Source organism: Hyla sarda, chromosome 8 (genome assembly GCF_029499605.1).
Source record: "Hyla sarda isolate aHylSar1 chromosome 8, aHylSar1.hap1, whole genome shotgun sequence".
Taxonomy (NCBI): Eukaryota; Metazoa; Chordata; class Amphibia; order Anura; family Hylidae; genus Hyla; species Hyla sarda.
Genome location: NC_079196.1, coordinates 207,992,778 through 208,007,457, shown reverse-complemented (window position 1 = coordinate 208,007,457; position 14,680 = coordinate 207,992,778). Strand labels below are relative to the sequence as shown.

The following is a 14,680-nucleotide window of genomic DNA, read 5'->3' as shown; positions in this document are numbered from 1 at the left end:
GTGGGGGTCCGGCCATGGGCACCGACTACAGTCCATATATACCACCCCATACTTTTACTTGTAAACAAGACTAGCTCCACATGACCACAGTGGCCAATCTACAGGTCAGTCATTTTCATGCATATAAATTTGGAAATGGGAATTTCTGGACTGGGGCTGGTACCCATAGCGGTATTTCCCCAACTCATATATAGACACACAACATAATAAAATAAGGTTGCCCGCAGATCTATAATTCCACAATAAAAACATGCACTTACCATAAGCCCCTCCTTATTCCTCCCCCCTAAGACATACAAGCTACCATCGCTGGGGTCAGGCAGGAAAGCTGGTCTATGAGACAGAACATATCTGGTTTAGTCATCAGGCAGCTCTTTGGCTATTGGAGAACTACAAGTATCAGCATAGGCTATGAAATGCAATTCAACAGCAAAAAGTTACTATGGGTTAAATCTCAGAAAAAATTAATGAAAGCCATAGGGGATGAGACCTGGGGGGAGACCTCCAATAGGGGATGAGACCTGGGGGGAGACCTCCTATAGGGGATGAGACCTGGGAGTGACCTCCTAAAGGGGATGAGACCTGGGAGTGACCTCCTATAGGGGATGAGACCTGGGAGTGACCTCCTATAGGGGATGAGACCTGGGGGTTATAACTAGGGGGGGACCTCCCATAGGGGATGGGACCTGGGGGTGATAACTAGGAAGAGACGTCCCAAAGGGGATGAGACCTGGGGGTGATAACGGGGGGGGGGGCCTCCTATAGGGGATGAGACCTGGGGGAGACCTCCCATAGGGAATGAGACCTGGGGGTGATAACTGGGGGACACACCTCCCATAGGGGATGAGACGTCCCATAGGGGATGAGACCTGGGGGTGACCTCCTATAGGGGATGAGACCTGGGGGGTGACCTCCTATAGGGGATGAGACCTCGGGGGTGACCTCCTATAAGGGATGAGACCTGGGGGTGACCTCCTATGGGCAATGAGACCTGAGGGTGACCTCCTATGGGCGATGAGACCTGGGGAAGACCTCCTATAGGCGATGAGACCTGGGGGAGACCTCCTATAGGGGGATGAGACCTGGAGGGAGATCTCCTATAGGGGGATGATATCTGGGGTGATAACTGGGGGGATGAGACCTGGGGGTGATAACTGGGGGGATGAGACCTGGGGGTGACCTCCTATAGGGGATGAGACCTGGGGGTGACCTCCTATAGGGGATGAGACCTGGGGGTGATCTCCTATAGGGGATGAGACCTGGGGGGTGACCTCCTATAGGGGATGAGACCTGGGGGTGACCTCCTATAGGGGGATGAGACGTGGGGGTGACCTCCTATAGGGGGATGAGACCTGGGGGGTGACCTCCTATAGGGGATGAGACCTGGGGGTGATCTCCTATAGGGGATGAGACCTGGGGTGACCTCCTATAGGGGATGAGACCTGGAGGGAGATCTCCTATAGGGGATGAGACCTGGAGGGAGATCTCCTATAGGGGATGAGATCTGGGGTGATAACTGGGGGGATGAGACCGCCCGCTCCAGTGCTATTACTGTGAAGGAAGGAACTGATTTGTTTTCTAAGATGAAAAACAGCTTATCGCACAAACTGTGAATAGTGGACTTACTCAGACACATAGAGCGGGACTTGAATCACAGGGTCTGTAAGAGAAGATAGAAGTAGAGATCAGCATTTCACTGGAAAACATGCAATGTAAACTATAAGGCTATGTTCACATTAATCTGAGGCAGAATCCACGCTGAATCTGGCAGCATTACATTCCCTGTTAATTTCACCTTAAAGCAGACTCCCATTGATTTTAAAAGGAGTACTCCCAAGGATAGGGGATAACGTTCAGATTGCGGGGCATCTGACCCCCGACACGCCCCCACCATGCAGCTCTATGGGAGAGCTGGATATTCCCAAGTGCAGCCCCTCAACTTTCCCATAGAGAGTGTCAGCCATCGCTTTGTGTGGGGGTCAACACACCCCATTAAGGAGGCGAGCCAGAGTACTCCTTTAATAGGATTTCAGCACACGTTCCCGCAGTGTAATATCTGTGCGCAATTTTTACTTTGCGGATCTAAATCCAGCCAGAGGATTTCTACTACAAAATTATAGCAAGAAAATTCTCCTCATCATCAGTGTGAACATATCCTTACACAGCTGTGTAAATAGTGCACAACAGAAAAAAATATTTTCTTTTTCATCAATAAAGCACTAGGGGGCGCTCACTGCATATGGATCTATACAGCTCCCAGTGACTGCATTACCAAACTGATAAGTTAAAGGGGTACTCCACTGCCCCAGCATTAAAAACATTTTGTTCCGAACGCTGGGTGCGGGCGTCGTGATTTCATGGCCATGCCCCCTCAATGCAAGTCTATGGGAGGGGGCGTGGCAGCTGCCACGCCCCCTCCCATAGACTTGCATTGAGGGGACGCGGTGTGATGTCACGAGGGGCGTGCCCGTGATGCTACGACCCCTGCAACCAACACCCAGCATTCGGAACAAAATGTTTTACACGCTAGGGCAGTGGAGTAACCCTTTAAATAGGTACTGTCATCATTTGAACAAAAAACTTTGCATAGATCAATACTGCAAGCAAATATAAGAAACTTTGTCATTTTATTGGACAAAATGCTACTTTCTCCTGTTATCAAACTTTTCCCCTCCCCCACATGCTACTCATATATTCTCTGAAAATAAGCTCGGCTTTGTGATCCTATTGAGGAGGGAGCTCCGCCCACCAGCTCTGGGAGAACTGCAAATTATAGATGAAGCCTGCAGAGCAGAAATGTACTGAAAAATACCATATACAAGTTATATAATGGCCGGAAATAGTGCTGTTTCTCAAAGGACTCCATTTTTCTCGATAGCTGGGGTACCAGAGGATGGACCTACACTTTCCAGGAGGCTATGTATCTCAGATAGACATCAGATCGTACCTCTCAGGTTTAAAATACTTTTAAATCTTGCATAGATTTGTTAGAATAACCCTTCAAAGTGGTGACAATGTCACTTTTTGGGTTCTCCCTGCTGTTATTGAGTCCCTGAAAGCCCCTTCCATGGTGCTTAGCTATTTCTTATTCTTTCCATTTCACAGGAAGGGACCAAAGATGAGTTGTTTGCCAGGAGTACACATACAAGGACTTCCTTTCCCTTATGCCTCTGGCCAATGAAAGCATACTCCTCTCTGCTGCCATGACATAGTGCTGGTGTTCTAAACTTTTCTTTAACTCATTAGAAACCTTAACGGAAACATTAACCGTGTGATGTCAATAGGTACCCCTCTTTGCCTGCCATGTGATGATTCCCTGCTCCATCAACACAGCTTCACCCTGACACCCTCTTTCAGTGGAGAAGCGATGCATGGGGTGGGGCCTCAGACTCAGATTTCTGATACTAATATACACCATTGTGTAGGGGGGATAGGGGGGAGGGCAGAATTACAAGAAGGAGGGGTGGCTTACAATGTGTTTTGTGCCTGAGAAAGTATAGACTGTGCACCCGCAAGTTTTGACTGTCTGTCTGCCTAAGATGATCCACACAGTTCCTCAAAGGTAAATCAAGAATTCCTTCTCATCTCTCACCTAAGGGAGGTAGCCGTTAGTGTCAAAAATCCTTAGATCCAAGGTGCACCCCCTGCATTACTTCTCCGATCTAAGACAGAGACAGGATGGAGGTACACCGACGAAGCAACGAATCCGCCCATTGCAGGCAAAGAGGGGAAGTGACGGAGATCACGTGGTTAACATTTCCGTAATATTTTCCCATGTGTTAAAGAAAATGTTAGAACACCAAGGCTATGTCATGGCATAGCAGAGAGTGGTATTTGCTTTAATTGGCCAGAGGCATAAGGGAAAGGAAGTCCATGTATCTGTACTACTGGCAAACTTCCATGTATTAAAGAAAACTTTAGAACACTGAATTGAACAGGCTATACTGTACTTGGGGAATGACACAGTAAAGTACTATAGAGGGGATTTGGAGAGAGATTGGGATACTGATGCACTGGGTGCTCAGTGAGACAAAAGGAACAGCAAAGCAAGGAAGGGGTTACACTGAGGACAAAGCTGCTACTGTTGCTAAAAAGCTAAAGGGAGATTTAGATCAGCAGCACTGTGGACAAACAGCAGTAGATACACTGCAATTTACACAAGGGACAGCTGTTTTAGGTGGTGAGAGATGAGACAGAAGCCTTGATTTCCCTTAGAGGAACAGTGTGCATCATTTTAAGTAGGCAGACAGTCAACACTTGCAGGTACACAGCCCAGACTTTCTCAGGCACAAAACACTTAATAAGCCCCGCCCCCACTTCCTGTAAAAGGCAGTAGAAAGCAGAATGTAGGAAAGGGAGACACCTAGTGGCCAAGACTTTAGAGTTGTTGTTTTTTCTGGGGGTAGGGAGTACTTTTTTGGACAATGGAGTAAATCACAAAAATGTTAGGTACCACATTGTCTATGAAATGGAGGAAAGTTGTTTGAAATGGCAGCGCCTATTTAAAATCTCCCAAAAATAAAATGTAAACAGGTTCTGAACTGAAGTTTTTCGAGTGAAGGTGACTGGGCTGCAGTACCGGGCACCACCACCCTCAGCTTTATGGTGCTGATCCTGTTGATCAGTTGATGTCCCACTATACAGTTATCATAAGGTCTATGCAAAACTATGCTGGGAGTTATAGTTTTGCAACTACAATTTAAGGTATCGATGCATATATTTCTGCTGAACACCTAACTGGGAGACTTACCGTCTGTTAAGGTCCACAGTACATCCCCGGTTTTCTTACTAACAGCGTGAAATTTCCCATCCAGTGTAGATACAAAGAGCATAGACTCTGGCAGAGAGACCGATGGTCCGCCATGACACTGCAATACAAGACATCGCTTCTATTAGAAGTTATTATGTTTTTTTTTAACTATTTGTATGTGATGTTTGCCAAGCAGCAGAATAGTGAGTACAGCTCTGGAGTATAATACAGGATATAACTCAGGATCAGTACAGGATAAGTAATGTAATGTATGTACACAGTGACCTCACCAGCAGAATAGTGAGTACAGCTCTGGAGTATAATACAGGATATAACTCAGGACCAATACAGGATAAGTAATGTAATGTATGTACACAGTGACCTCACCAGCAGAATAGTGAGTACAGCTCTGGAGTATAATACAGGATATAACTCAGGATCAGTACAGGATAAGTAATGTAATGTATGTGCACAGTGACCTCACCAGCAGAATAGTGAGTACAGCTCTGGAGTATAATACAGGATAGAACTCTGGATCAGTACAGGATAAGTAATGTAATGTATGTACACAGTGACCCCACCAGCAGAATAGTGAGTACAGCTCTGGAGTATAATACAGGATATAACTCTGGATCAGTACAGGATAAGTAATGTAATGTATGTACACAGTGACCCCACCAGCAGAATAGTGAGTACAGCTCTGGAGTATAATACAGGATATAACTCAGGATCAGTACAGGATAAGTAATGTAATGTATGTACACAGTGACCTCACCAGCAGAATAGTGAGTACAGCTCTGGAGTATAATACAGGATATAACTCAGGATCAGTACAGGATAAGTAATGTAATGTATGTACACAGTGACCTCACCAGCAGAATAGTGAGTACAGCTCTGGAGTATTGGAGGCTATTTATACACACAACTGAAAGCTCTGTATATTTGTATTCCCTTCTCCCGCACATTCTTCAGTATAGCCCTTCCCATAAGCTTATCCATTTTGAAAGAGCATTATCTAAATTTGCTCTCCCCGCCCTCCCCACCTGTCTGCGGACACACTTGATGTTTAGGGTGGGATTACACGTCATAGCAGAACATGGAGCTACGACTCCTCTCACATCTCCTTCTTTATCAGTGCCTCAGGTTGGGATTACACAGAGTATTAGCAGAATACAGGGAGCTACATCTCACATCCCGTATTATCAGCCGATCGGCTCAGACATGGGCGCCCTGTATACAGCCGGAGGAGACAGCTGGGCTGTATAGTGGGTGCAACTATAGACCCAGAGGAGTGAACTTCGCTCTCACACAGGGCCCCGGATCACGCACCTGCCCACCGCACTGTTTACACAATGGGTGGACTAATCCAGACGCCTCAGACAATAGTAAAGAACAGGAGTCACATGACGTAAGTGACACACGTGAAACCGGACTGGTGCAACACACATGACATAGGGTGACATGTGCAAGCCTTGTCCCCAGAAGCCCCCGGCCTCCATGATACAGACCCCTGTCTGAAGCCTGAGGAACGACACATTCCAGAAAGAGGAGGATGAGCGGTGTTCACAAGACCATAAAAACCTTACACGATTGTTAGGGCATGCTGGAACTTATAGTTCCAAAGGGGCTTTGGAGACTACATATTCCAGCAATCCTTCAACAAAACATCTGATGAGATGATACAGACATGGACAAAATTTTTGGTCCCCTTCCGATACAGGTAGAAAAACCAACAATGCCTGAAATAACTTAAAACTGACAAAAGTAATAATGAATAAAAAAAAAAAAAATATTATGGGAAAAAAAAAAAAAATTAAGGAATTTAAAGGGGTACTCTACTGGAAACATCTTATCCCCTATCCAAAGGATAGGGGATATGATGATAGATCGCGGACCCCCACTCCCGCAATCTCTGGTGCTGCACCCCTGTCATTTGGTGCACAGAGCGAACTACGCTCCGTGACCGATAACTGGCGATGCAAGCCGCCATACCCCCCCCCCCCCTCCATTCACATCTATGGGAGGAGGCGTGATGGTTATGTACTAGCCGTGACGCCCCCTCCCATAGACATGAATGGAGGGGGCGTGGCGTGACATCACGAACACGGAAGCTGCAAGTTTACGTGTTCCGGACGCCGACGCTGCCTGGAGATCGCGGGGGGTCCCCAGCGGTGTGTTCCCCGCGATCTAACATCTTATCCCCTATCCAAAGGATAGGGGACAAGATGTTTCAAACGGAGTACCCCTTTAAAATGAGTACTTTAGCCAAAATTAACTTATTCCCTATCCACAGGTCTGATTGTGGGGGGGGGGGTCCAACCGCTGGGACATCCGCGATCTCTGGGATGGGACCCTGACTCTCTCAGTGAGGAGCGCGTGTCCTCTATCGGTAGATGGCGCGCGCCCAATTCATTTCTATGGGAACGCCGATGATGCCCGTGTGCTGTACTTGGGTCTCTTCAGTGCTCCCATAGAAAGAAATGAAGCGCATGCTGAGAGCCGGGTCCCATTCCAGAGATCATGGAGGGTCCTAGTGGTCAGACCCCCCCGCCATCAACTACTTATGCCCTATCCTGTGGATAAGGCAGTGTTTCCCAACCAGGGTGCCTCCAGCTGTTGCAAAACTATAACTCCCTGCATGCCCAGACAGCCGAAGGCTGTCTGGGCATGCTGGGAGTTGTAGTTTTGCAACAGCTGGAGGCACCCTGGTTGGGAAACACTGGGATAAGGGATAAGTTAATTTTGGCTGAAGACATTGCTTTCAGATCATTATATGAATTTGGCCTGGACAAAAATGATGGTACCCCTGGAAAAGATAGGAAGTAATTTGACAAAAGGGACATGTTAACCTAAGGGTACGTTCACACTACGAAATTTCCGCACAAGGAATTGCGCTCGTGAATTCCGCATTCTGCCGTATGAACTATGAGGGAAGATTTATCAAAACCCGTCCAGAGGAAGAGTTGCTGAGTTGCCCATAGCAACCAATCAGATGGCTTCTTTCATTTTGTAGAGGCCTTTTCAAAATGAAAGAAGCGATCTGATTGGTTGCTATGGGCAACTGGGCAACTGTTCCTCTGGATAGGTTTTGATAAATCTCCCCCTATAATATTGGGGTGAATGGGCCCTCAGCTGATATATTAACACTGCAGAAATTGACCGCTAGAAGGATGAACATGTTCATTCGTTCGGCGGAATTATGCGAGAACTGCATTGGTCAGGTGGCGAAAACCGATGGGAATTCCGAAAATTCAATAGTGTGAACATACCCTTGTAGTCAGCCAGTTTGGGTGAAAATTTGTCACTGTGCTGTTTAAATGTGGTACAAACCATGATATCAAAGCGGTATTTCGGGTTTATACATCGTTTCCCCTATCCAAAGGATAGGGAATAAGATGTATGATCGCAAGGGTCCCGCCGCTGGGGGACATACCAAGGCTGTGGCATTTACTTGAATAAGGCTGAACGGCAATACCACATTCACCCTAAGAACAAAAGTGGCGCTGTTTATGGGAGGAAGCAGCCTTGCTTTGCTTTTTTTTAATCTTATACAATCCCCCTGTACAGGTGGAAGACTTCTATAAACGGGTAGTTAGGTGGAAAAAAAAAATTCTAATCAACTGGTGCCAAAAAGTTGAACAGATTTGTAAATAACTTCTATTTAAAAATCTTAATCCTTCCAGTACGTATCAGCTGCTGTATGCTCCACAGGAAATTGTGTAGTTCTTTTCAGTCTGACCACAGTGCTCTCTGCTGACACCTCTGTCCATATCGGGAACTGTCCAGATTAGAAGCAAATTCGCATAGCAAACCTCTCCTGCTCTGGACAGTTCCTGACATGGACAGAGGTGTCAGCAGAGAGCACTGTGGTCAGACTGGAAAGAACTACACAACTTCATCTGGAGCATACAGCAGCTGATAAGAACTGGAAGGATTAAGATTTTTTAAATAGAAGTCATTTACAAATCTGTATAACTTTCTGGCACCAGTTGATTTAAAAAAAAAATTGTACCCCTTTAAGCAAGGTTATATTCCTGATATAAAGCCTGCAGGCGTGAATTCTGTGAGGTTGTGGGTCGCTGACGGGAGCAAATATTGACTCAGGCTGGAACGTTTCCATGAGAAAACCGGATCCTGTTTGCATTAGACGGCATGCTACAAGGGTAACTGGGCTATGGCGAAAGAGGTAGATACCAATACTGTAATTGGGAGGAAGGGGGACGGCTCAGAATTTTTAAAATTTGGTTTATTTTCCAGTTTTAGTTATAATAAAAACTTAGGAAAACATCCTTTAAGATGTTTGTGGGTGAAAGGCGTTTCAAAAAAGTTAAACTTTGTCATCCATTTCCTATATAAATGCTCCTGTCCGTCACCGCTGACGTCTATTGTTTCAGTAGAATTACTAGAAGGTTGTGCCCATAGTGGTGTATTGTTAAGTCACACAGTAGCGCCATACAATGGCTGCTATTTGACGATACAACACTATAACCTACAACAGTGTTTCCCGACCAAAGCGCCTCCAGCTGTTGCAAAACTACAACTCCCTACTTCTTAATCACGGTAGGACATACCAGGCAGCAGGATTGTGTTTCTAATCCATGCTCAACTGGAATTGGTTCTTACCTAGGGCTCAGTATCCAGCCCAGTGTTTCCCAACCAGGGTGCCTCCAGCTACTGCAAAACTACAATTCTCTACTTCTTAATCAAGGTAGGACATCCTGGGCAGCAGGATTGTGTTTCTCATCCATGCTCACCTGGAACTGTTTTTTACCCTAGGGCTCAGTATCCAGCCCAGTGTTTCCCAAACAGGGTGCTTCCAGCTACTGCATAACTACAACTCCATACTTCTTAATCAAGGTAGGACATCCCGGGCAGCAGGATTGTGTTTCTCATCCATGCTCACCTGGAATTGGTTCTTACCTAGGGCTCCGTATCCAGCCCAGAGTTTCCAAACCAGGGTGCCTCCAGCTGTTGCAAAACTACAACTCTCTACTTCTTAATCAAGGTAGGACATACCAGGCAGCAGGATTGTATTTCTCATCCATGCTCACCTGGAACTGGTTTTTACCCTAGGGCTCAGTATCCAGCCCAGTGTTTCCCAACCAGGCTGCCTCCAGCTACGGCAAAACTACAACTCTCTACTTCTTAATCAAGGTAGGACATCCCGGGCAGCAGGATTGTGTTTCTCATCCATGCTCACCTGGAATTGGCTCTTACCTAGGGCTCAATATCCAGCCCAGTGTTTCTCAATCAGGGTGCCTCCAGCTGTTGCAAAACTACAACTCCCAGCATGCCCGGACAGCCTTCGGCTGTCCGGGCATGCTGGGAGTAGTAGTTTTGCAGCAGCTAGAGGCACCCTAATTGGAAAACACTAGCCCATATAATGGCATCTATCAGAAGTATACAGAAGTATACTTTAAAGACTCCTTTGTACAGAGCAAAACACAGTAAGGCCACGTTCACACATAATGCATAAAGTAGCATTAAAGGGGTACTCCGGTGAAATCCTTTTTTCTTTTAAATCAACTGGTGGCAGAAAGTTAAACATATTTGTAAATTACTTGTAAATTACTTCTATTAAAAAATCTTAATCTTTCCAGTACTTATTAGCTGCTGAATGCTACAGAGGAAATTTCTTTCTTTTTGGAACACTGAACACTGGAACACACGCTCTCTGCTGACATCTCTGTCCATTTTAGCAACCATGCATAGCTTGGGTTCAAATTCCACTAAGGACAACAATAAATAAAGCGTTATTATTATTATAATAACGTCAGCAGAGAGAACTGTGTTTGTGATGTCATCATAGAGCATTCCAAAAAGAAAAGAATTTCCTCTGTAGTATTCAGCAGCTAATAAATACAGGAAGGATGAAGATTTTTTAATAGAAGTAATTTACAAATATGTTTAACTTTCTGTCACCAGTTGATTTAAAAGAAAAAAGGTTTTCACCGGAGTACCCCTTTAAATGTCTATCTCCCTTGAACAACATACATTTTAAGTTCATTTTTCCCGCCACTAAACTGCATCGATGGTTTCCATGTAGTTTAAATTTTACAGCCGTCATTATACCAGCCATAGACATAAGTGTATGCTACCTACCTATTCTACTACTACTACAGGTTTCATTTGCGAGAGTTTGCTAACACATTTTTGCACACTGACACTTAAAAAAAAAAGGTTGGAAAATTGCTAAAATAAATTAATTAATGAATTAAAACTGGTCTAATAAACACTCTATAAAACAATGTAAAAAAATGAAAAAAATGCTGTGAAAAAAAACCCCAATATAAAAACACACAGTGACCCAGCCCTGCTTCGGATGCGGAAAATGTTGCGTTTTCTGTGTCCAGAATAGCACCTTTTGTGCCCGTGTGATTGGAGTGTGCCTGTGGAGTGGAAAGGGTTAAACCAAGCCCTGTCTGATAGCCATCTCTGCGCCGCCGCCAGAAAAAATAACTCCTTCCCTGCCAGTGCGATTAGGTGGGCTCGGGTACATGTGTGTGTTAGGTTAAAAAAAAACTTTTTTGTGATGTTTTTAAACGCCGGATCATGTTTTAAGAGGATACATGAATGGGGCGGTGATTTGTGTTATCAGGTGGCGGAACATGTACTGCGTGGCTATAGGTCAATCCTGCGCCTATACATGAATCAGGCGAGTAACAAACTGGGTAGTGATAAGGGAATAGGTACGATAGTGATACGGAAAAAAAAAGGAGGCAATACAGGGATAGGGGGCGATGCGGGAATGGGGGGGGGCGATGCGGGAATGGGGGGGGTGATATGAAAATAAGGTGGAAATATGAGAATAGAATGATGATACAAGAATAGGACGGGGTGATATGAGAATAGGACGGGGTGATATGAGAATAGGGGGTGATACAGGAATAGGACGGGGTGATATGAGAATAGGGGGCGATACAGGAATAGGACGGGGTGATATGAGAATAGGGGGCGATACAGGAATAGAACGGGGTGATATGAGAATAGGGGGCGATACAGGAATAGAACGGGTGATATGAGAATAGGGGGCGATACAGGAATAGAACGGGGTGATATGAGAATAGGGGGTGATACAGGAATAGAACGGGGTGATATGAGAATAGGGGGTGATACAGGAATAGGACGGGGTGATATGAGAATAGGGGGTGATACAGGAATAGGATGGGGTGATATGAGAATAGGGTGACAATACAGGAATAGGATGGGGTGATATGAGAATAGGGTGACAATACAGGAATAGGATGGGGTGATATGAGAATAGGGTGACAATACAGGAATAGGATGGGGTGATATGAGAATAGGGTGACAATACAGGAATAGGACGGGGTGATATGAGAATAGGGTGACCATACAGGAATAGGACGGGGTGATTTTGAGAATAGGGTGATGATACAAGAATAGGACGGGGCGATATGAGAATAGGGGGTGATACAGGAATAGGACGGGGTGATATGAGAATAGGGGGTGATACAGGAATAGGACGGGGTGATATGAGAATAGGGGGTGATACAGGAATAGGACGGGGTGATATGAGAATAGGGGGTGATACAGGGATAGGACGGGGTGATATGAGAATAGGGGGTGATACAGGAATAGGACGGGGTGATATGAGAATAGGACGGGGTGATATGAGAATAGGGGGTGATACAGGAATAGGACAGGGTGATATGAGAATAGGGTGACCATACAGGAATAGGACGGGGTGATATGAGAATAGGGTGACCATACAGGAATAGGACGGGGTGATATGAGAATAGGGTGAACATACAGGAATAGGACAGGGTGATATGAGAATAGGGGGTGATACAGGAATAGGACGGGGTGATATGAGAATAGGGTGACGATACAGGAATAGGACGAGGTGATATGAGAATAGGGGGTGATACAGGAATAGGACGGGGCGATATGAGAATAGGGTGACCATACAGGAATAGGACGGGGTGATATGAGAATAGGGTGACCATACAGGAATAGGACAGGGTGATATGAGAATAGGGGGTGATACAGGAATAGGACGGGGTGATATGAGAATAGGGTGACGATACAGGAATAGGACGAGGTGATATGAGAATAGGGTGACCATACAGGAATAGGACGGGGTGATATGAGAATAGGGTGACCATACAGGAATAGGACGGGGTGATATGAGAATAGGGTGACGATACAGGAATAGGACGGGGTGATATGAGAATAGGGGGTGATACAGGAATAGGACGGGGTGATATGAGAATAGGGGGCGATACAGGAATAGGACGGGGTGATATGAGAATAGGGTGACAATAGGAGAATGGGGCAATACAGGAATAAAATAGCGATATGGGAATAGGGAGGCGATAAGAAAATAAAATAGATATACGGGACATAAAGGGGTACTCCGGTGGAAAACTTTTTTTTTAATCAACTGGTGCCAGAAAGTTAAACAGATTTGTAATTTATTTCCTTTAAAAAAATCTTAATCCTTCCAGTACTTATTCTGTTTATTTTTATTTTTTTTGGAACACAGAGCTCTCTGCTGACATCACGAGCACAGTGCTATCTACTGACATCTCTGTCCATTTTAAGAACTGTCCAGAGTAGGAGAAAATCCCCATAGAAAACATATGCTGCTCTGGACAGTTCCTAAAATGGACAGAGATGTCAGCAGAGAGCACTGTGGTCGTGATGTCAGCAGAGAGCTCTGTGTTCCAAAAAGAAAACCATTTCCTCTGTAGTATTCAGCAGCTGATAAGTACTGGAAGGATTAAGATTTTTTTTAATAGAAGTAATTTACAAATCTGTTTAACTTTCTGGCACCAGTTGATAAAAAAAATAAAAATATATAAAAAAAAAAGTTTTCCACCAGAGTACCCCTTTAAGGGGGACGATACGGGAATAGGGTGGAGAAGGTATGTTATGCATCTATGTTAATTGATTTTTCAATTGTAACAAATTCTGTGAATCCCTTATCAGCAGTCTCAGTGGCTGTTGGCTGTCCAGGCATGCTGGGAGTTGTAGTTTTGCAACAGCTGGAGGTCCACAGTTTGAAGACCACTGCTTGAGCTCATGTATATACCCCAACGGACTATGACAACTCTTACATCTCATGTAAGGTTGTCATGTTTATCATAGGCATTGTTTCCCAAGCAGGGTTCCTCCAGCTGTTGCAAGACTACAACTCCCATGCTGGGAGTTGTAGTTTTGCAACAGCTGGAGGCACCCTGCTTGGGAAACACTGATCATAGGGATCATTTGGACAGCTCCCCCCTCTATATCTTCTATAAAAGCAAATAAACAAGTTGTGAAACTACAAATCCCAGCAAGCCCTGTGCATCAGATCAGAGAAAAGTCTTCAGATGTTGTCAAACTACCAGTCCCATGGTGACAGGGTATGCTGGGAGTTGTAGTTCAGGAGCAGAAACTCACCTGTGTGAGGCACAGCCCCAGTGTCAGCCATAGAGCAGGGTGCATACTGCCGGGGGGTCTCTGGGGGTCTTCTCATCCTCGTCAGTGCCCCTCCTCCATAATCCGGGTGAGGAGACACAATACAGGGTGAGCCGGGTGTCAGTTTCCGGGTGTCAGGCGGATCTGCGAGACAATAACACTTCTCCACCTGTCTGAGTCCAGAGGATTCCCCAGCTACGTCATTGCGCGCTCTGACCAATCACTGAAGACCACACATCCCACTCAGCCAATGACGAGGCAAAGGGGGCGTGGTCAGCCATACCCGGAAGCTAGTAGTGTGTTGTCGGTGGACACGTGGAGGTGATGATAAGGGGACGCGATCAGGATCGGATCGGTTACTCTCAACAGCGCTGATCCCAACTGCTCCCCCTGTATTAGATCAATGGAATCCACTGGAGCTGCTTAGGGATCCGCGATGAGTCAGCGCTTTGTGTTTTGTTATTTGTGGTGCAAAGTAAAAAAAAGGCAATTTTGCTAATTTTGGGG

At 45.5% G+C, this 14,680-nt stretch overlaps 1 protein-coding gene across 2 annotated transcripts in view; it reads right to left on the bottom strand.

Moving 5' to 3' along the window:
• ERN2 (endoplasmic reticulum to nucleus signaling 2) overlaps nt 1–14,350 on the bottom strand; it is a 46,851-nt gene extending 32,501 nt beyond the window's left edge. Inside the window, exons 1-4 of one of the 2 annotated variants that reach the window (XM_056533760.1) lie at nt 14,156–14,350; nt 4,751–4,868; nt 1,627–1,660; nt 261–333 (exon numbers count right to left, since the gene is read on the bottom strand). In XM_056533760.1, the coding sequence (XP_056389735.1) occupies nt 261–333; nt 1,627–1,660; nt 4,751–4,868; nt 14,156–14,200 (270 nt within the window). In that variant the 5' untranslated portion in view covers nt 14,201–14,350. Of the gene's footprint in view, nt 1–260; nt 334–1,626; nt 1,661–4,750; nt 4,869–7,599; nt 7,670–14,155 lie in introns of those variants that run through there. The other variant, XM_056533761.1, reaches the window with a different exon arrangement.
• Between the last annotated feature and the right edge of the window lie 330 nt (nt 14,351–14,680).